Below are 22,363 nucleotides of genomic sequence, written 5' to 3'. Positions count from 1 at the left end.
TACAGTGTTAAAGCCACATTGTAAGCCACACGACCGGTGTATGCGTTTACCTTTAATGCTAGAATTTTATGGATCAGATACGACCTCTAGCCAATGCATTCCAAGGAGCTACAAGAAATCAAATGACAATTTAAAAAAATTCGAACGCCTCTTGCGGCCCTTTAAAGGTTCAGCATAACTCCACAAGTTTCTATTTCAGGTTTCATTCTTCGATATCAGCCATAGATAGGCCTATAGGAAACGTATATAAAGGTCTAGATAAAATATTTCAAAGGGAGTGAATACGGAGGTGACAGCTAGCAGAAACGCGTAATTTCTGCAGGCTATCCTTATAAGGCGCTATCTATCGGTAAGAAAGCTCTTGCTATCGTCGCGAGAGCCATTGTCTCCTCTGCCGTGCAAAGCACAAAAGCATTAACGACCAAATTTTCTATTTACAGATTTTTGTTTTATTTCTCCTTATTTTATACGTTAAATTCAATTTTGAACTAATTTTCGAATTTAAAATTTTTGTTCTTAGAGAAATGACTTTTTGCAAAACGCATTATTTTAGGTTTTTGCATTATTTTCAAACCAAAAACGCATTAATGTGTTTATTTTCTTTAAAAGTCAAATCAAAACGCATTTTTTTCGCGTTTTAAGACATGGTTTTAATGATATTTCTGAAATATCGTTTGAACTGTAAATTGTTTAGTACCAGAATATAATTTGAGTTGAAAAATCGAAGTCTACTATATAAACTTGAAAGAAGTAAGTTGGGGTATCTTAAGGCAAAGAAAGTTTGAATTTCGCGGGTTTTCTCCATATTTTGGTTTTGGTCGTTAATGTTTTTGTGCTTTGCACGGCAGTCCTGCTTTAAAATTATACTAAAGTCACCAACAGATGGTGTCTAAAGACTACGGCCTGCGGAAAGGTCAAGCACTTAGTACTAAAATGTTAAGAGAGCTCGCGCGCTTGGTCACGTGCCTTCCTCGGTGTCTGCTAGGTGTCAATTCTGTATTTTATGTTAGGCTTTGACGCCCCGAAATTTATCTAGACCTTTATATACATTTCTTACATCTATGATATCAGCCGAAGTATTTTCTCCCTTTGAAAGGACCTTCGTAGAAATCGTGTAATAAAAAACCACAGTCGGGCAACCCTGTTCAATTACAGCACCTGCCACTGCGACCTGCGTCCCTTTTTTGAAATCGTGCTAAGTCAGTTATAGTTTCGCATTCACTCGCTTGTCAAAGCTAAAGCGTCTCTCTATCTCTCTCACTCTCATATAGTTTGGAGATAGATTAGACAATAAATTGAACGTTATCGACGTTGATTTTCTTTTCTTTTAAAGAGTCTCTTTTGAAGTGCTCCTCTCTGCCAGAGCGAACGTCCCAATCATTTCTTATTTTTCTGCACAACTGTCGACGTAGCTTCTGCTTATCATCCTGAAAATGCCGGTACCAGATGTCAAACTTTCCAATGGAAAAACTATGCCGATTTTTGGACTTGGCACTTGGAAGGTAAAATTATTTATGTAGTGTTATAAGGAAATAATTAAACCACTCGCTCAATTTATAGCTTCATAAATAAATCACCACTTTTAGGGCAATTCCTAATTGCAGTGGCGTAGAAGGTTGATGGCAGAGAGGATGGTCTGCTCTTGGTGGTCCCTTGATCCCTTAAAGGGGGTGGGTTTGAACCCCCCAAACCTCCCATAAATAACGCCCTTCGTCGTATAAAAATTATAAAATCCTATAATTCCATTTTTAATCCTACATTTTTTATCTTTTTGGGATATTCGGTATAATACCCAACTGATAAAATTAAAAAATAGATTTACACAGCAACGAGAAATACTTAATTTGCCATTTATATCCTAAATCATTAGTCTTCGTCAAAATTGAAATTATGAATCAGCAGATTTGAAAAGACTTGAAATTTTCATTTCCGATCTCTCATTCATTTTTATGACTCTGTTTTAAATACACGCTATAAAATTGTATTTTTATATTTTAACCATATAAAACTACTTCAGATTAATATTTTAGTCCTATAATTTTGAAATTTTTATCCTATAATTCCCATACATTTTTGAGCGATATGGCTGGGGGCACTTAGTGGTAAGTTGTGCCATTTGAATGTTGCATTGGGCCTACTAAGGTGCACTTTTCAAATTTACATTTGAAAATAACTAATACTCAATAAGCACTTCATAGAACATCTTCAAGGAAATTGCCAAGAAGTAATATTTCAGAGCCGTGAGCCAGGACCTGCAAGTCTGTTTATATAGTGCTTTTTGAAATAATAGTAACTTAACACCTGTAAATAGAACGTAGTGTTTTTTCTAAGCGTTAAAACGTCTATAAAAGCTACTTGGTTAAAAGGCAACCATTTTTGCATATGGTATAAGTGAACAGTTTCCATTATTTTAACAAACATTACTTAAAAAGTAACTGTCAGGTCCTGGCTCTCGGAAATATTACTTATTGGCAATTTCCATGAAGAAGTTTTATTGAAGAATCTATTGCCTTGTAGCCACATAATGATTTATATGGTCATTGGCGAAACAGCTAGACTATCATTAAAGAACTTAGCATTGTGAGAATATAGTATCATACTTATGTGTATTATGTTACTTATGACGATATTACACAGTTGACTTGATAACACGATCAGGGTCGCTGATAAACAAACATAACCCAGAAAATTAGAAATTGATACCGCTATCTTAGCCCAAATGCTACTAGAATTTATAATTTTTAAGGTTACAAAGGAATAGTTACGGTGCAGAATTGGAAGCCATCTACCATGCTTTTCCCATAGATTGAAAAACTTAAACTGGTCGCCCCAATACGTACATGTATTTAATTTTTGGGTTAGCCTTCAAAAATTATTCTGAAGCTGTATAATATCAGGCTGATCGAAACGGTTGTAGTAATGAAAGTGTACAGTAGTGAACAGGTGTTTATTTTGTACATATACATTGCAAGCAAAAGTGACATTATTACCAAGTGTGTCAATCCAGCCTTTTTTTTAGTGAATGCAAAGTAAAAAGGGGAGAGGGGGAGAAGGGAAAAAAATTAAAAAGTAGAAATAATGCCACCTGGTTAGGGCTTCAAGAACTAAGGAAGCACTGGATCAGGCTAGCAGGCGTATTTATTTCTTGCCATTTGACGGAAAAGGTACATCGTCCATCTTAGCCTACCTTTCTATGTGGTCTATCTCAATAACAGCATTCAGTAAATCTTTAGTCTTAGAAAATATAGGAACTTGCACACTTTTAGTAATTATTTTGCTTTTTATTGCGAGCAATACACTGGCTTTACCAACCTGTTTCTAGCAAGGTTAAACTATGAACAGCATTGGGTCTTTGGCTTCCCTACAAACAAGCGGTCAGATATTCATTCTAAATCCTGTATATTTCCCTGAAAATGTTATAACTAAGGAAGAAAACCAGGAAAACTTTTTAATTACACCCCCATATCCGCCACTAACAGGGGTGACTGATTTAATAGTAATATTTTTTTAAGAAAAATGAAAATAAATCTCAATTTATATCATTGGAGGAATGAAAAATGGCAAAAACAATTTGAATTCAAACTAAATATTAAATAGTATTTAGATTTAAATACTTAATTGTATTAATTATATGTAACCAATAAAAGCAAAGTATCAATTAGACGATTGTTTGAAAATAAAATTTATTTTATTGAAATTAAAATAAAAAAAAGTGCCAACCCAGGCTACAAAATCAGTTGAAGTCAATATGTGGAAATCCTGTAGACACTCCAAATCGGTCACATAAAACATCTTTATCATGATTAAGAGGAGTGGCGGTGTGGTTAGCACTTCACCTTGCAGCAAGAGGAACCATGTTATATCCTAGCTTCTGGCACTGGGAACAATTCCTTCTCCCTACTGTTTAAAGGGGTTTCCCTTCTCTATAAAAAACTTGTTAAGATAATATTGAACATAGGGTGCTGTTGGCTTGCATGGCATGAAAGACTGACCACCACTTCCCTAGATATAGTAAAAGTCACCAGATGACTTGGCACTAAGGTTGTGCCTTGAATATTAGCCTAGCTGATAATAATAATAATAATGAGCTAGGCTAATACCCAAGGCCAAGTCATCAAGTGACTTTTAATGCCTTCAAATCGGTGGCTGGTTACAATGCATAGGATGGTGGTGGCAAGCCCTTCATGACACGCGAGCCAACAACTCCCAACACTTAACTATTACCATTATTATAATTATAGCTGAATTAAATAGGTTTAATTAAACATTTATATGATCTGAATATTTAATGAATTCACTTTCCAGTCCAAACCTGGGGAAGTAAAACAGGCAGTTAAGGATGCTATCGACATTGGCTACAGACATATTGATTGTGCCTTGGTGTATGGAAATGAAAATGAAGTTGGCGAAGCAATCAAAGATGCCATTTCATCGGGACAAGTTACTAGGGAGGACTTGTTCATTACGTCCAAGGTATGGTTTATCTAAAATTTTGTAGTCCCCCTTACCAAAAAATAAGTTGGATTTCAGTTTGTATTTAGTTTGTATACACATTATTAGTTGATATTGAGTTGGTATTAAGTAGGCTCAAGTTGTCAGCATATTTCAAGTTACTATTAAAGGGGTAATAAGTTGTTATTCAGTTGGTAGGAAAATACTGCTTTTGCTAAGTTTATAATTAGTTGGTTTTTAGTAGTCAGGAAATTACATAATATTTTTAAGTTGGTTTTAAGATGTTTCCCTAGTGGGATTTAAGTTGCTTTTAAGTAGTTAAATGTAAATGTTGATTCTGGTTTAGTTGGAAACAAGTTGATTAATAAAGAGGATTTAAGTTATTTTTAAGTAGGCATTTGTCCCAAATACAAACTGAAAACCAAGTTAAAATCTAAGTGGTTTTTAGCCAACTTATTTTTTGGTAAGGGCCTGGTTAGTTAATTCAGATGGATACCAAAAAATATAAATGAATAATTAACAAAGGCAAGGACCAAATTAAAATTAAAAAAATGATCAGATTTTTATAAAAAGTGTCCATCCCATCAGGCATGAACAGAACTACAGGCATTATCTTTCCTTTGCAGTGTTGGAATACTTTTCACAGAAGAGAGAGAGCCACAGTGTGTTGCAAGAAAACACTCTCTTCATTGGGTCTAGATTATGTGGATCTGTACCTTATCCACTGGCCATTCGCTTTCAAGGTACGTTTTAGCATTGAGTTGAAACGTCAGAGGTTCAGAGGCCTAATGCTGATATAGAAATAGCCCTCATAGAAGGCTAGGATGGATGAAGAACCCTTTTTCTAGTTGTTTTTTTTTTCAATTTGAATTTAATCTTAAATGGCGGTAGCGTTTCCGTTGAATGGTCAAAAATAATAAGGCTTGCTAGCCTTCTCTAGCTAACAAGAGCTCTTCCTTAGTTCTCGAAGATTGCACCAGGCGTCACTGTTTCTACTCATGATCTTAATTCCTCCCCCAATTAATACCCTCCTTCCCTTACCAAAAAATAAGTTGGCTAAAAACCACTTAGGACAACTTGTATATCAACTTGGTTTTCAGTTTGTATTTGGGACAAATGCCTACTTAAAAATAACTTAAATCCTCTTTATTAATCAACTTATTTCCAACTAAACCAGAATCAACATTTACGTTTAACTACTTAAAAGCAACTTAAATCCTACTAGGGAAACATCTTAAAACCAACTTAAAAATATTATGTAATTTCCTGACTACTAAAAACCAACTAATTATAAACTTAGCAAAAGCAGTATTTTCCTACCAACTGAATAACAACTTATTACCCCTTTAATAGTAACTTGAAATATGCTGACAACTTGAGCCTACTTAATACCAACTCAATATCAACTAATAATGTGTTAACAAACTAAATACAAACTGAAATCCAACTTATTTTTTGGTAAGGGTTCCCTTACCAAAAAATAAGTTGGATTTCAGTTTGTATTTAGTTTGTATACACATTATTAGTTGATATTGAGTTGGTATTAAAGGGCAACGCAAGTGACCATGCAGGGGGGTAAATTATCTTATAGATAAAAAGGACTGCGCATGCGCTATCTGAAATAGCCTTTCCCTCTGTAAAAAAAGGAGAACCATATTTGCCGAATTTATTTTGTATAAATGCGCCTCTCGCGGTTTTTTCGCAAAATCCATGCATTCTCTAGTCGCGAAAATGGCCCAGGAAAGTGAAGTCTCCGTGCTTACCGACAAATCGGATCCTAAACTTCTACAAAATAAATGTAATAAAAAAAGATAAATATTCTGTCAGGGTATAATGATAGGGAAATTGTTAAATGAGACGGGATATAGGAGTGCGTGTGGTGTTGAATTTTCTTAATCCAATGTGAGGCAGAGATTTACCACGTCCAAGGCCTAATGTTTCAACTTCCATTATTAAAAATATTCAATTCACAAATAATTTTATTCCAAAACATTGTTAAATCGAAAATATCAAAGTCCAACTCTCTGAAACTAACCCAGTTCTTTTCTCCATAATAAATAAATTAAGCTAGGCCTAAATTCCTGGGTTCGTTGATTGTGAGCTAACTCAGCGAAGAAAATCAAAGTTCGCGAATGAGAGCGAAATTGCGCCACGTGGCTACACCAAGGAGAATAAGGCTTTCGCGCTGTATAAAATCATCCTTGGAAAACCTACTTACGGCTTGTTGAAGAAAACACAGTTCCCCCCCCTGCATGACCACTTGCGTTGCCCTTTAAGTAGGCTCAAGTTATCAGCATATTTCAAGTTACTATTAAAGGGGTAATAAGTTGTTATTCAGTTGGTAGGAAAATACTGCTTTTGCTAAGTTTATAATTAGTTGGTTTTTAGTAGTCAGGAAATTACATAATATTTTTAAGTTGGTTTTAAGATGTTTCCCTAGTAGGATTTAAGTTGCTTTTAAGTAGTTAAATGTAAATGTTGATTCTGGTTTAGTTGGAAACAAGTTGATTAATAAAGAGGATTTAAGTTATTTTTAAGTAGGCATTTGTCCCAAATACAAACTGAAATACAAGTTGTCCTAAGTGGTTTTTAGCCAACTTATTTTTTGGTAAGGGATTCCTCATCTTTTAATTTGCGTGTAAAATTCATTTCCAAAACGATTACATTGGCACACGTTTGGTAATTATTTCACTCTTGGTAAAGGTTATTAGAAGCTGTACCTTAATGCCTATTTTTTTAATTGACAGAGAACCCTACTACAGTGTATATTCATATCTTCATGATTTCAATAACTATTTTGTTAATTCTTAATTTTCTTTTAATTTAGGAAGGCGATGACCTTTTCCCAAAAAATGAAGAGGGTGATATTGAAACAAGTGAAATTGACTTTCTGGAGACATGGAAGGTATGGTACATTCGTGGTTCATTTTTGTAGTTGTCAGGCCTGATGAGAGAGGGTTCCAGTGGGTAATACCAGAGTTCAGTTCTGAATTATGTTTTCTGTGCATGGTTTGCTTATTTAAATAAAGTGATTAACAGAGCTGGCACTTTTTATTTTTTTAATACAAATTAGGGATGCACCGATATATCGGCCTATTCTTTCAATATCGGCTTATGCGAAGCTGATATTGGCTAATACCGATATTAGAAAAATATTTTCAGAAAACATTCGTGATTAACTATTAATAATATTTTATTTGATTGGCCACGCCACGTACGCCAGATTTCAGAACCTAGGTCACACCTTTTTTTTAGACGGTGGGTTACGAGTGTAAACAAATATAAAGAACGATATTAGATTTGTGATAGATAATATGAATCAAGTAAAATTAAAACCCAATTTATTTGGATTAGCTCTTGCAAACTTTTTTCATGTAAAATTAGAATCAAATGGTATGTCAGTGTACAATGATTTTATCATAGACTCTACTGTTATGATCGATAACTTTGTTAGTCTTGGCTTATATGTAGTCTGATATTATCAGCCAAGAATATCTGATATATGGGCTGTACCCATATTGGTGCATCCCTAATACAAATCAAATCAATATTGAATTTATTTATATCAGATTTTATGAATTTTAATACAATTAACCCTTACCAAAAAATTAGTTGGCTTTTAGTTTGTATTTAGTTGGTATACACATTTTAGTTGGTATTAAGTTGTCAGCATTTTTCAATAAACTAGTTAAAGGGGTAATAAGTGGATATTAAGTTGGCAGTATGGTTTTAGTTGGTAATAAGTTGTTTTTATGTATGGTTTTAGTTTGTATTTAGTTGGTATTTATCCCAAATACAAACTTAAAACCAAGTTCCTAGACCACTTAATTTTTGGTAAGGGAATGGCTCTTTTCCTGTATATTTTACTTTTATCAGTTAGCTAATCTTGAATTAAATATCTTATTTAAATTTAACTACTATTTAATATTTTAGTTTGCTCAGATGTTCTATGTATTTTAATTTTTTAAGAACCAATTTTTATATCTCTACATAGTGTGATTTTAAATCTTGATTTTCTCTTTTAAGATTTAAATCAGCCAGCCCCGAGTAATTTTTTTTAAATCACTAACTATTCAATGGAGGAATAAAATTTAAAAAAAAATAGATAATTTAGCAATTAAAATATCAAACTAGTCTCACCAAACTAAAATTTAAATGGTATTTAAATCTCATGATTTATTTCATTTTAAATTATAAAATGATAAAAGCAACGTATCCATCAATCTAGAAAAAAGGCATTATAGACAACAGGTTTATGAAGTTGGGGGTAGGAACTTTGTGATGGAATGGCTTCAATAGTCACTGAGGTCATTTCTACAATTTTCACGTCTTTTATTTATTCAATTATTGGCCTTATTTGACTTTTTAACGAGTTCAAAGTTAAGAGCTTTATTTCTAGTTAAACAAGCATTTTGTCATCCCTTATTTTTGAACTATAATACTAGGTGTGCTAAGATGGTGCCACGTCTTCCATGAGGGGTCGTGATTAAGGTCTATCATAGATATTTCTTTCACAGCGCCAGCTAGGAGCAACAAACACAGCCCCCTACACAAGCAGAACGCAACCCATCAAAAGTCGTGCATTTTACTGTGTACATCTTTCATGGGTTAGACCCTTTAGTGCCTGCTGCTGTTGAAAGGGGAATATTCGGAAATTGTCTTCCCTCTTTCCGTAGAACGTTTAGCGTAAAGGTTTGTCCAATTAAATTTTTACACAACACTGTGTTAGGGTGTTTAAAGGCTAGCTGCATTCTCCTTGTGTTTGTTGCTCCTAGGTGACAGGGTGAAAAGTCTGCTGAAATATCAACCTATCTAGTGTTTTCTCCCTGGATAGCACAGAGTTTTGAACGCACAGCGATGGTTAAAAATTCCACTCATTATTTTACTGTTGATTGTTTAAAAATCAATTTATTTGATTTATAAGAAAATTCTGAAATGCCAACCTGTTTCAGGGGAGCCCATAATTGTACCTGGTGTATCTGTGTAAAATGCAAAACCAAATTGGTTTTTATTTCAGGGCATGGAGGATGTCTACAATGCGGGAATGGCGAAATCAATTGGATTATCAAACTTCAACAGCGAGCAAATTGACAGAGTATTAGAAGCAGCGACTGTCAAGCCTGTTGCCCTACAGGTAATGTTTTTCATTTGAATAATTACACGAACCATTTCTAAGGCCAATTTAGCTATGGACTGTTCACAAATTATAACTCAAAAAAATCATCCACACTTTATATCAAAGGGTAACTATTTTTATGGAAATAATTTACTCATATTTTACATTTACAGTTAAGCCTATTTATTTATTGTTTATATATTAAGACCAGGAATTCATACATCGAACTTGGAATGGTTATCTCGACCGATTTCCGTCTCTATCTAGGGGACTGTTTTTTTTCATCATTTTGACGTCAGAGCATACGTGTTTTCTCATATGATTTTCAATGGTATTAAATCCTAGTTTCAGATAATTTCATCCCCCTGTATCAAAAAAGGGTTCAAACATCTTTTTGCTTTTCCCTTCGCTATCGCTCTATTGATAGCGACGGTCACCTCGTCATTTTGACTTCGCGGTTCTCAAAGGCATTGTAACTGCTGCCAATTTGACAGCGCTATAACAATGCCGGACTTAATCCTTCCACATGGAGAGGTCGGGAGAGCGAGCTGATCAATGGTGGTGTTTCAAACCCTACCCTTACCAAAAAATAAGTTGGCTAAAAACCACTTAGGACAACTTGTTTTTCAACTTGGTTTTCAGTTTGTATTTGGGACAAATGCCTACTTAATAATAACTTAAATCCCCTTTATTATTCAACTTATTTCCAACTAAACCAGAATCAACATTTACACTTAACTACTTAAAAGCAACTTAAATCCTACTAGGGAAACATCTAAAAACCAACTTAAAAATATTATGTAATTTCCTGACTACTAAAAACCAACTAATTATAAACTTAGCAAAAGCAGTATTTTTCTACTAACTGAATAACAACTTATTACCCGTTTAATAGTAACTTGAAATATGCTGACAACTTGAGCCTACTTAATACCAACTCAATATAAACTAATAATGTGTTAACAAACTAAATACAAACTGAAATCCAACTTATTTTTTGGTAAGGGTAATTTTCGAAATGGCTAGGGAGTCGAACAACAAAGAACTACAGTTGTAAAAACGGGAGGTTGCGCGGGGTAAAAACTCCTAAAGAGGGGAGACGCGTGCGAGGGGCGTTTTTTTTTTCTCATACACGTCACTGAAACGGTCCCCGAGATCTTACCATAGGGAATACGGCCGGATAACCATTCCAAGTTCGAGGTATGAATTCCTGTTAAGACCCATTAAATTTATTAATTTAATTTATATATGATATGACCCATGGACATCTTGGTTTAATTTATCTCCCAAGCATGTGTTGGAATCATGTTGGAGGACGTATGTTTTAGGGAATCAATGAGAAGTATACAGAATTGAATTTTCAGGCGGAATAAAGAGTGGGATTGCGAACTATGATAGAAATAGGCTCAACATAATCACTTAAGTTTAAATGAAAACATTTGTTCCGTAATACTTCTGTCAGATTTAGAAAACATTATCACCTTATGTAATTTGGTAGTGCGATTTTAAATGTCAACAATAGGATAGCTAGAAATTTATCAACAGAGCAAGGTGAGAGGTTGAGAATTTGGTAAATTCAAATTTACATCCAAGAGGGTTGATTTGGTCTGCCACTGAATGCCAATTTAGAATTACCATTTCTTGTTTAGGTTGAATGTCATCCATACCTAAATCAAAATGAACTAATTAAATTCTGTAAAGAACGTGGAATTGAAGTAACTGCCTACAGTCCTCTGGGATCTCCTGATAGACCCATGTAAGCTTAATTTATTATTGGTTAATAGTAGAAATTCAAGATTGTTTCTATCAATATTCAAACAGGGGACGTCCTGAAGATCCAGCTCTGATGCAAGATCCTAAACTAAAAACTATAGCTGAAAACCATAAGAAATCTATTGCTCAAGTAAATTTAGTATAGTTATTTTGTTTTATTTTCTATAATTTTGGAATTATTTATAGGTATTAATTAGATATCAAGTGCAACGAGGTGTGGTAGTTATACCGAAAAGCGTCAATAAGGAAAGGATTGCTGCTAACATGGATGTAAGTTTAAATTTGGATTACTATAGCCTGAAATTATTAGCTTACACTGTGATGAAAAATTTACGGTTTTATATTTTCCTAAATTATTAGTCTCCCAATTTTTCATTTGTAAATTTTTTGGTATTTGGGACTTACGTTGTTATACTTTTTACCGGTAGTCAGGGCAATTGGTGTTAAATAACTAAGTCTTGAATTGTAGTCAGTGGTTTCAAATGCTACAAAATTGCACATTTATTAATTATCCATTGGAGCATTTAGGTTAAACTCCATTGTTATATTGTAAAAATCTTTACTCTATTTACCTTATAAACAGGATTTAATTAACTAAAAATTAATTTAAGAGGTGACCACATTTTCTATATTTTCAATACCTTTATTTTTGCTTATGGTTTCTCCTATGTTTTCCTTAAATTTGCTTAAAATTCCCCTTTTTTATCTATAAAATTTTTCAGGCATTTATACAAAACTAAAAATTAAACTAAAACAAACTTTGTTTTGGTGAGACTTGTAAAAAAAGTAAACTAAAACTTTGTTCTGGTCACGTGAGACTTGGTAATATTTATGCACGGTCAAACAAAAGTGAAAAATAGATTCAAAGTAAAATAAAGCAGTGTTTAAAAAAACCTGATTTAAACCAAAATGGCTTTTAGGGGTTTTTTTTAAACCAGTTTTCATTCAAACCCTGCTTATTAAAAAATTATCCAGAGAAGTGAATAATTTTAGCCATATATCACAGACATGAAACAACCTTTGTGGTAGATAGTGTTGTCCTTGGCCACCTTTTGTTGCGTAAGACTGAATGATGAAGCTTAGTTATAATTTCAAACGTTTTATCATTTTTCTTTTTTAACAATGGATTTATTGATAATGAAAGGTCTATAGAGTATGGTTTCATTGAAAACACTGAACTGATAATGATGTGATTCTCTAACATAATCTTGACTTTCCCTTCACTTAATCTTACAATCGTATAAGGTGATTTATGGCCTTGATTGTTTTATATCGATAATTGTTGAAAATTGCTGCCAAATAACTGAGGAGGTTTATGGAGGTGTGCATAAAGGATCGACCCGAGGTCTGAAAACTCTTTGGCTGAGGCTGATGGTTTAAAAATGGCCGGCTTGAGGCCGAGGGTCTTCTTAATGGCCAAGTCTGGGCTATAAAAGGATCGAACAAGTGTTTAAAAATGTTTGCGTACGTTGAAAATTTTTGGGCCTACTTAGGGGGTCTCCTTTTAAGAACTATAGGCCTACTTGGGGCCTCCAATTTAAGAAAAGGTGCCTACTTTAGGCCTCCAATTTACGAAAAAGGTGCCTTCTTGGGGCCTAAAATTAATTGAAAAGATGACTAGTTGACTACCATTTTTTTTATTCCTGAGCGGCTGGTAATCTTTGCTTTCCACTTCAGGGGCCCCCTGCAGCCTAAAAAGGGTAGGTTAAGTGGTGTTAACATTCCTCGTGGATCATTTTAATTGGGGGAAATAACAGCTGCTTCCATAAGCCGCACACGTTATAGTAATACGTAAAAATGAACTTGGACCTGAGCTCCCCTCCACCTCGTGTCAAGTTTAAAGAGCACAATGCCCCCCCCCCCACATGATGCAAATCGAGAAAGGGGCCCCCCCGGCACCTTACACCTTTTCATCCGAGATAATGTCGTTTGTTGATAAGCGCAATATCATCCTAGAAGGGGTGGGCCTCCACCATGGGGTAAAACTGGAAAGCTCCAGCTTATTTGGGGGTTTGTGATTCGCCCCCTGGGTCACATGTTCGAAAGACCGGTGGTCACTCTTATCTTAACGAAGTTCAGACATTATTTTTACCAGAGTTTCATTTCATTTTGTGCGCTTCTTCAGAGCAGTTCTCTACATTTCCAGTCTTTCTCAGTCTGTTAATTTAGTTTAAATTTATGTTTAAATATTTTTGGCAAGTGCCGACTTCTACCTCCTAGAGGTTTAAAGCAGCAGTACTGCGCTTGTTTTAAATAAAAACATTTCGGGCTAGTTTATATAGTTAGTTGGCTTTTTTCAAGGTTTTAGTAGCTAGATATTTTGAACCAAACTATAGGGTGGTACCATTCTTAAAACTAGTTTTTTTAAGGCTATAGTGGTACCATTTTTAAAAGGCGTAATATTTGGAGTTTTTACTTTAAAAACTAAAACCAGAATGAGTTCCCGAAAGTTTGTCGGGGGCCCAAAAACACCAAAAATGTAAGAGAGAAGCGAGCATAGTTAGTAGTCAAAAAGACTCAATGGAACGATTTATTGTAAATTGGTGGAATAATAACTACTGACTTAATGAAAAGTAATAAATAATTTATTAGTCTTAAGTTAATTTAAAGTTTCAAGTTATGAATGAGCGAGCAACTGGGGTATTTACTGTTCAGTTGAACGTCTACTGAAGGTCTGCTCTCCTACATAGTTGCCAGCAGCGCCTACCTTACATTATATACACACCAGTCTAACAACACTTCGATTATGCTAAAGTACACCACAATATAACATGATTTCCTCAACCGTCAGCTAAAATAAATAAACTGAATTTAGGGGAGACTCTAGGTTTTGACGTTTTACCCAATATTGATGTCAGTCCGGCTAAGGACGTAGTTCTAAATTCTGAGTTATCGGAATTTTTAATTAAATCATCTAATAGAGCCTCGAGTGCAAAGATAGAAAATTCAAACGTAAGACGATTAATTGCTTTAGATATTAGTTTAGATAAGGATTGTCTGCCCGTTCAACCTAACCTCGCGTCTTTTCCCAAAACTCTAATGGGTGGTAATAACTGAGGCTTCAATTCTTCTTGGTACACCAAATACCAAATGCTCAAATATTCTGTAGCAAACGATAAAGTTTATTGGTTTTGTTGTCGGCATTTTTTAGGTGGCAGAAATACGGGATTTATTCAGGGGTTTTTGGACTGGAAAAATATGGTCAAAAAGTTTGAAGAACACTTTACTTTGACTAAATCTTTACACCAACAGTCTTATAAAAATATTCAGACTATTTGGAATCGAAATCTCGAGGCTCAATAGTATATCAGGTTGAACAGCATCATAAAACAGACGTTGCCAGAGGTATAGATGTCTTAGCTGCTCACATGCAGATAATAGTACTGTGCGCACAACAACATCTCGCTCTTCGGGGGCATAGGTTGGACGATGAAAATGGGAACAGGGGCAATTTCGTATAAATTTTAGATTTATTAAAGGGAAATTGTCCCAACTTAAAAGCCAAGTGCGAAAGTATGCCAAATAATGCTAAATACATTCATAGCACTGTCAAAATGAGCTGATTAACCTTGGTGAAAATTTTGTTAGGTGAATGATGGTAAAGCAGGTTAATGAATCAGGTGGTTTCTTTTCCGTAATTGCCGATGGGAGTAGATCAGCTGAGTGTTTGCATTAGGTATACTAGAAAGGAAATTGGCGTAGCAGAGCGATTTTTAGCATACACAGATTTGCATAAGTTCGACTCTGAAAGCATCAGCTTGGCTATAATTACCCTTTTGACAGAGAATGGACTGAAAATTGAAAATTGCGTTGCTCAGACTTATGATGGGGCCATTGTAATGAGTGGGCACGTAAAAGGGGTGAGGGTTCAAATAGAGAAGGCAGTAGGTGGAAATTGTCCGTACGTCCATTACTCAGGGTTCGAATTTAAAAAACTCACCCAAAAAACCCTCGGGTTATTTTGGGTTGGACCCACCTTATATTATTATTATTATTATTGATGAAGGGGTGAAGGGCTTTGGGAATGCCCGTTCGCGCACGTCGACCAGAGGTCCATTGTGCAAAACCCGAACCTTAAGACTTAAAAAGTCCAATATCCGACACAAAACGGAGAATCCTCTTGGCCGGCATATTATAGAAATCAGAAGTTTCCAGTTGATGCATACCAAGATGCTCGAATCTTTGGGCCGCGTAGTAATAGCACCTACAAAGCACATGAGAGGCGGTTTCCTCCTCAGCCTGACATGCCCTACAGATTGGATCATCACTGATTCCAATCAGGTGAAGATGTCTGTTAAGGAGACAGTGACCTGTTAGTAGGCCAATGACCAACCTGATATTAGATTTGGAAAGCGAGAGCAGCTCCTTAGCTCTCTGCCTAGAGGGGCCCGAGATAAACTCTTTAGCCTGCCTTTGGCCATCCATCTCAAGCCAAAGCTTGAGTTGACGGTCAGTCATGGAGTTAGAGATAAGGCCGCGAACTATGCTAGAGGGGATAGGAACGGCAGGTTCAGGACCAAAGAACCCAGCCTCTGCCCCCTTCTTGGCTAAGACATCGGCCCTCTCATTACCATAGTACCCCCGATGGCCAGGAACCCAATAGAGCTGAACTTTATTATTGGTGCCTAGCTCCGAGAGGAGGTTCAAACAGCTGTAGACCAGTTTTGAAGAGACCTGAAACTGGTTGAGAGCCTTGAGGGCTGCTTGACTATCCGAATAAATTTGGATAACCTTGCCATGAAGCTTCTTCTTAAGACAAAAATCAACACAGAAGCAGATAGCGGCAATTTCCGCCTGGAAAACACTAGCATAGACACCCACCTTAAAAAACCCACCTTAAATAGTTTCAAAAATGACGAAAAAAGTTTAAATTCATAGTTTAATAATTAAAATATATTAAACTATATTAAAGAATTTAACTTTAATTCTTTGAATTCTATAATAATACAAAAATATTGCTTTTTTATAAAACGTATTTACACAAAAGACATTACCAGTGTTTTGGTAGCAAGTTAACAGTGTTAACTAAACAGTAAGTTTTAAACTCTGCAACTTTCAATAAATATTTAGCAGAACATGGAGCAGACGATACTTTACGTCTACGAAAGATAAGAATAAGGGCGATAAATAAGTAGTGCTAAATTTAAAATAAAAAGTAAAAATCAAGTAAATCATAGATTTAGGGTATCATTTTAGGTAAAAAACCCAAAAAACCCAATAAAACCAAAAAAAGCCCAATGGGCTGGGTGTTTTTAAAAAAACCCGTTTTTTTTTAAACCCTGCCATTGCTATGCCCATCGTTTAAATTTAGTTTTGTTTGAATGCTGCTTTTAGGGAATTACTTGGACTAGTTCAAGCGATCTATAATTTCCAAAGCAATTCAGTTATTAGGAGTGAATGTTTTGATAATCCTCAAAAAGAGCTGGGCTACGAAATAGTTCTTAAAATGCCACAAAGCTGCGACACTAGGTGGTGGAGCAAATAAAAAAAGGTCTTCATTACTTCAGAAGTAGATTTGATTGTCGGAATATTTCCAAAGTTCGAGAGTCGTTCTAACTGAAGCTATCGCTATTTGCAAAGCTACATTTATTTGCACAATAAATTTAATTGAAATTGAATCAGTTTTTATCACGGTTCCCGATCGCAACACCGCACCTTTAGCTTTAAAAAAACGAAAAATAATCCCTAATCAAAGACTAAAGTATAGTGGGTAACAGAGACACTGAAGCAAAGAACTTAAATGAACAGTTGAGATCAATTTACTACCAAATAATCGATAAATTTATATCAGAAATGAAAAACCTATTTTTAGAAAATGTTAGAAATATAATTCCTTGTGTACTGTGTTCATTCTCTATCGCGTCGTCTGCTAAAAGAAAATGAAACAACTTTTGGTTTCAGTTATGATTACGTTTTTTGTGAAGCTATAGTGATGTGTCTTTTGTTAAAACTTTAACTTAGTGTTAGTGTATTTTTATGCTCAAAATATTTACATAAGTCTGTAAATACATTTGAAATATTCGATTATGGAATAAATAAACTTTTGTGCATTAAGTCATGGTAATTGATCCAAGATAATCTACAGAAAATAATAGCCTAATTAAAGGAATAACTGTGTCTGAGCCTGACTCGGAAAACTTTATCGTAGAAAATGACGTCCTAGCCCACTGCCAAATATACAGGTCAAATTAAAATAGCCAGAAATTTAATAAAATCGAAAATTTTGAAAAGCGTAACAGACTGTTATCACTATCTAATGACAATGGAAGGTGGCTTTCCCAACTTAGTTAAGTACTTTAAAGTTGTTCTGTGTATTCCCTCAGCCAATACTATTTCTGAAAGGAGTTTTAATTCCTTGAATAGAATTGAAACGCGTCTACGGACAACAATGCGAGGGGATAGACTTTCCAACCTGGCCACATTATCCATTAATCGAGATTTATCGAATCATTTAAAAAACATCCTTTGTTAGCGGTTGATGAATTTGGGAAGAGCTCTAATCGTAGAGTGTCATTCATTGAGTAAAACGACTTTAATATTTAAAATAAGGGATTATTGGAATAGGGGATATTGGATATCTAAATGTTGGTTAAACTGGGGGACAAGTGAAAAAATATTTAATTTTAGCTTCACATAATTTTGCAATAAGAAACACGGTGAACTCTTTCAAAACGGAGAGTTTAGTTAAAAGATAGAAACGTGAAATTATAGATTGAAATTATTGCGTAGAGGGGGGCCTCTAAACTCATTGGTGCCTACTTGGGAAAAAATCCAGCGGGGGTTGTAAGCAGAAAATTAACAATATGAAAAACATGAATGCAGTGCATAAAAGACTAAAAACAATTATTCTAACCTATTGAAATTATACTTTTTTTGAAGTTGCCACTAAATAATAGTAGCTCAAAGAAAATGGTTTTTCAATAAAAAATTTGGCTGTTAAACAAATTTGTAGCTGAATATTTAGATTAAATTACAATATTTCCCTTACCAAAAAATAAGTTGGATTTCAGTTGGTATTTAGTTTGTATACACATTATTAGTTGATATTAAGTAGGCTCACGTTGTCAGCATATTTCAAGTTACTATTAAAGGGGTAATAAGTTGTTATTCAGTTGGTAGAAAAATACTGCTTTTGCTAAGTTTATAATTAGTTGGTTTTTTTAGTAGTCAGGAAATAACAATATTTTTAAGTTGGTTTTTAGATGTTTCCCTAGTAGGATTTAAGTTGCTTTTAAGTAGTTAAATGTAAATGTTGATTCTGGTTTAGTTCGAAATAAGTTGATTAATAAAGAGGATTTAAGTTATTTTTAAGTAGGCATTTGTCCCAAATACAAACTGAAAACCAAGTTGAAATACAAGTTGTCCTAAGTGGTTTTTAGCCAATTTATTTTTTGGTAAGGGTTTTCCAAATTAAATTCCTCAACAACAAACTAACCTTGAAATATTTTGAGTAATAGCATAATGTTCAACATTTCTATTACACTTTTGCTATGAAAAGTACAGGGTGAATATACCTGGCATCATTCAGTATTTTTCCTAACTGTTTTCTAGAATTTATATGAGAACTTTTAAAAGTTCATTAACGTTTCATCCCAACCTTGGTTTTGAAGATGAAAAATCAACCAAGGGTTTAGCTTGAGGATTATTATTTTTAACAATTTTTGAAATCACTTAAGATCTGCCTACTGTTTCTTAAACACTATTTTGTACTGAGTGTAATTTTCTTTATACCCCTAGGTATTTGATTTTGAACTAACACCCGAAGATATTAAAGTTCTCAATTCATTCACAAAATTCAGATATGTTGGACTTCCATGGTAAGACCTTGTATTTTCTTTAATTTGTTAGGTGATGCGAATAACTTCAGTACTTCTGACTAAATAATGCTTAACTCACTCTGCACATGTGTGAAAGTATCACAAGGATTGACCTTGTTTCAAAAACACCATTTGAGTCTACAGTTTTTGAATCATGGCCGCTACTTTTGTTGCCTTTGCACCTGTGCAGTCGCCGTACGGTGAGTTTTCTAGATTGCTAAACAAATTCAGTGATAGCTAACGTTAGTGTATTAAATTAAGCCAAGCCGTGAGCGTAGTATGCTTAAAAATTCTTTGATACTGTTTTCTCCACCATGCGACTTTTCGCACCACCCTAAGTCAGACCACTTGTGTTGACCTTTAAAGTAACGCACCACAACCAGTGCTCGAAATGGACCAGAACGCCGTTCTGTTTCGTAAAGATAATTTTTCAATGCACAGCTCCCGTTTTTCAGAATAATCGGAACCCTTAACTGATTTTAAACCTTACTAAAATAAGGAGTTTTTTTTGTTGTTATAAAAGTTCGGAGTGCAACCTATTGATATCAACGTTAAATTAAAGCATAAAAAATATTTTCCAGTCAAAATCTATTTTTAGTACAGATGTGAACTTTTCAGGTGTCACATAGCTCATGCAGGGGGATATTTGAAAAGGAAAATTTCAATGACCCTGAACAATGTCTTAAAAGGTTATCGAATAATTATCTTGAGAACCATTTAGTTTTAAAACTTGGTTCCAATTATAAAAGTGTTGGCTGTGATATTTTACTGTCAAATTTTGATATATATATATATATCGCCACTAGGGGGCGCCTGTACAAAATGCACACATTCTGATTCTACTCTGCTCACTCTCTCTCTAACTCTAGCCCACATGAGAGGCAGCTTAATTGTCAGTGTTGTTTTATACCATCATGTTTTGTTATTATTTACGAATTAAACTGTTATTGTTATGGATACGATAGTTTAATTATTTAACCCACTTCAACAAATTTAATAGAATTTTTCAATTCGGTTGAATTAAATATATTTTTTTTATTTAAATCTTATTAGTTACAGAAATAAAAATATATACTTGGATATTTTAAATAAAATACTTAAATGATAAAATTTCATAAAATTCAACTAGTTTAAATTCAAAATTCCTGTATTTATTTTTGTTTTAAGTCGCTTGATGACTTAGGCCTAAGTTGGTGCTAATTATTATTCTCAAAAATACCACCATTGGCTACTATGGATGCTTGCACTCGGGTAATTTTTGAGTTAATCGTACTTTCCAACATTTCTGCATTGAAATCTTAAAATTCTTTCACGCAGCATGACATTTGCAACTGGCGTGTGATATCCTTGACCTTTAATTAAACCCAATTGCTCTCAATAATTTTTGGATGACCTTGAAGACATGGTTCAAGGTCATTTGAAATTCATTGTCATGATAATTTTATCACTTAAATTTTTTATAACAAAACACGATTTGTTTCATACTTTGACTAATATTAGCACTAGATAATTTGTTTTCTTCACAAAAATTTACTTAGATAAGATGAGCAAAACTAACCATTAGAGTTGTTTGGATAAAATTTTTGGCTTAAGCATTTATTTAATTGAATTTTTCTTTGTTACAGGGTTAAAGACCACAAGCTTTACCCATTTGCTCTTCCTTTTTAAAAGAGTTGGCACTTTTGAGCATGTCAAGGTGAAGGAAAGTTTAACGTTGTTGAAACAAATGTAATTTAATCTACACTAGTTGCTGACATCAGTCTTCAAAATGCAATAAATGTCTAATTTCTTGATTTAATTTGTAATTATTATTAGGCAATATCGTTTTTGTTTCAATTTTGAAAGTGTTTTGAATGAAATTGAACAGGCTGATTAATAGTAAGGAAACTATTCGGGAGATTTTGGTCAGCTTTATAGGTGAGGCGTCCATCCCCTAAGAAAACTGTGCACAAGATTCGGAGTCAAGGAGTCTTGGTTGTTGATTCCAAATAATCACAATTTTATTTTCCGTATTTCCTAATTGATCCCTCATACTCTTAGTTGATTCTGATTAAGGTTATTTCTTAAAGAACGAGCAAGGGTCTGCTTCCAGCAGCACCCAGCCTGATGGAGGGTCTGGGTTATCTTCGGATGTTACCCGACTCTCAATAACGTCGATACGCAATGCACGCCGCAAGGATCGCTAAGAAGGAGGTTCAGTCATCCTCGGGTGACAAAGTAACCCCTTCACTTAAGAGGCTCAGGTCGGAGGATTCCAATCTCTCGCCTGGGTCTTCTCAATCTGCGGCCAAAAAGGCTAAGGAGCGTCCAACTCCTATGTCCTATAGTGACGCAGTAGGGTTGCCTAAGATGGCCATTGTAAAAGATGGCTTTCCAAACAACCTTATCACAGAGGAGGAGATGGGCGCCGTCCAGTGTGGGATTCTGGAGAAAGTTGATGGGACACCTTAGGGTGAACCTCTTCCTCTCATCAGGAATTTCCAGCTAGTCGGAGGTGCCATCACATATCTCTGTGGGGATGCCCCAACCGGGGAGTGGTTAAGGAAGGCCTTTGACCAGAATGACTGTTTTGGAGGGAACGAAACCGGTCAAGGTCGCCTTCAGGACTAAGGATGTCTGGACATAGAATCCAGAAGTCCTTCTAAAGAGGCTGCACCTCTATAACAAGCTCATTACGAGCCGTTGGAAAGTGGTCACTTCTGTCAGTGACAAGAACTTAATTCGGTGGATTTTCAAGATGGATGAAGATTCTGTTGCAGTTTTAAAGGAGGCAGGATTTACTGCCTACACAGGGGTGGATAGGGGGACTTTTAAAGTCCTTAAAAATCCTAACACCCCAGCGCAGCCTGAAGCTGTGGCAGAGGACTATGCTACTGAGATGTTGGACTTTGATCTGGCAGGAGAATTGGGTGATATCACCCTGGGCTCCATGTCGGACATTTCCAACATCACGGTGGTAGAGAACACCTCCACCGGCGCAGAAGGGTCTGTCCAACCCACAGGGGCAATAGGTGAAGATGCGAGTGGTTCAGCTGGTGATGGAGGTAGGGTCAGTCCTTTACCCACCCACTTAACCGGCGAGTAGCCCAGCCCAAACACCAGCAACTGTGGTTGGACATGAAGGTGATACAAATTAATCTGCATCACTGTAAGGCAGCCTCATCAGTTCTCTGTCGCAGGTTTGTTGTGGAGGGCCTAGACGTGG

General features: G+C 35.1%; 1 protein-coding gene across 1 annotated transcript; it reads left to right on the top strand.

Moving 5' to 3' along the window:
• The first annotated feature begins 1,248 nt into the window (after nucleotides 1-1,248).
• Nucleotides 1,249-20,951, top strand: LOC149957597 (aldo-keto reductase family 1 member A1-like). Its single transcript, XM_090165647.1, has 10 exons — nucleotides 1,249-1,502; nucleotides 4,306-4,473; nucleotides 5,079-5,195; nucleotides 7,280-7,357; nucleotides 9,470-9,586; nucleotides 11,218-11,324; nucleotides 11,390-11,471; nucleotides 11,528-11,611; nucleotides 19,079-19,158; nucleotides 20,784-20,951. The coding sequence occupies exons 1-10, from the start codon at nucleotides 1,434-1,436 to the stop codon at nucleotides 20,824-20,826; spliced, it is 945 nt and encodes a 314-aa protein (XP_090021773.1). The 5' UTR covers nucleotides 1,249-1,433; the 3' UTR covers nucleotides 20,827-20,951.
• The last annotated feature ends 1,412 nt before the right edge of the window (nucleotides 20,952-22,363 follow it).

This window comes from Leiobunum rupestre, chromosome 2, assembly GCF_980474605.1.
Source record: "Leiobunum rupestre chromosome 2, qqLeiRupe1.1.hap1, whole genome shotgun sequence".
NCBI lineage: Eukaryota > Metazoa > Arthropoda > Arachnida > Opiliones > Sclerosomatidae > Leiobunum > Leiobunum rupestre.
This window is presented reverse-complemented; position numbering and strand designations above follow the sequence as displayed.

Excerpts from the sequence above, each read along its gene's own strand:
- LOC149957597 (XM_090165647.1), top strand. The coding sequence starts at position 1,434 with ATGCCGGTACCAGATGTCAAACTTTCCAATGGAAAAACTATGCCGATT. Across the intron at positions 5,196-7,279 it reads ACTGGCCATTCGCTTTCAAG|GAAGGCGATGACCTTTTCCC; the intron begins GTACGTTTTAGC and ends CTTTTAATTTAG. Across the intron at positions 7,358-9,469 it reads ACTTTCTGGAGACATGGAAG|GGCATGGAGGATGTCTACAA; the intron begins GTATGGTACATT and ends TTTTTATTTCAG.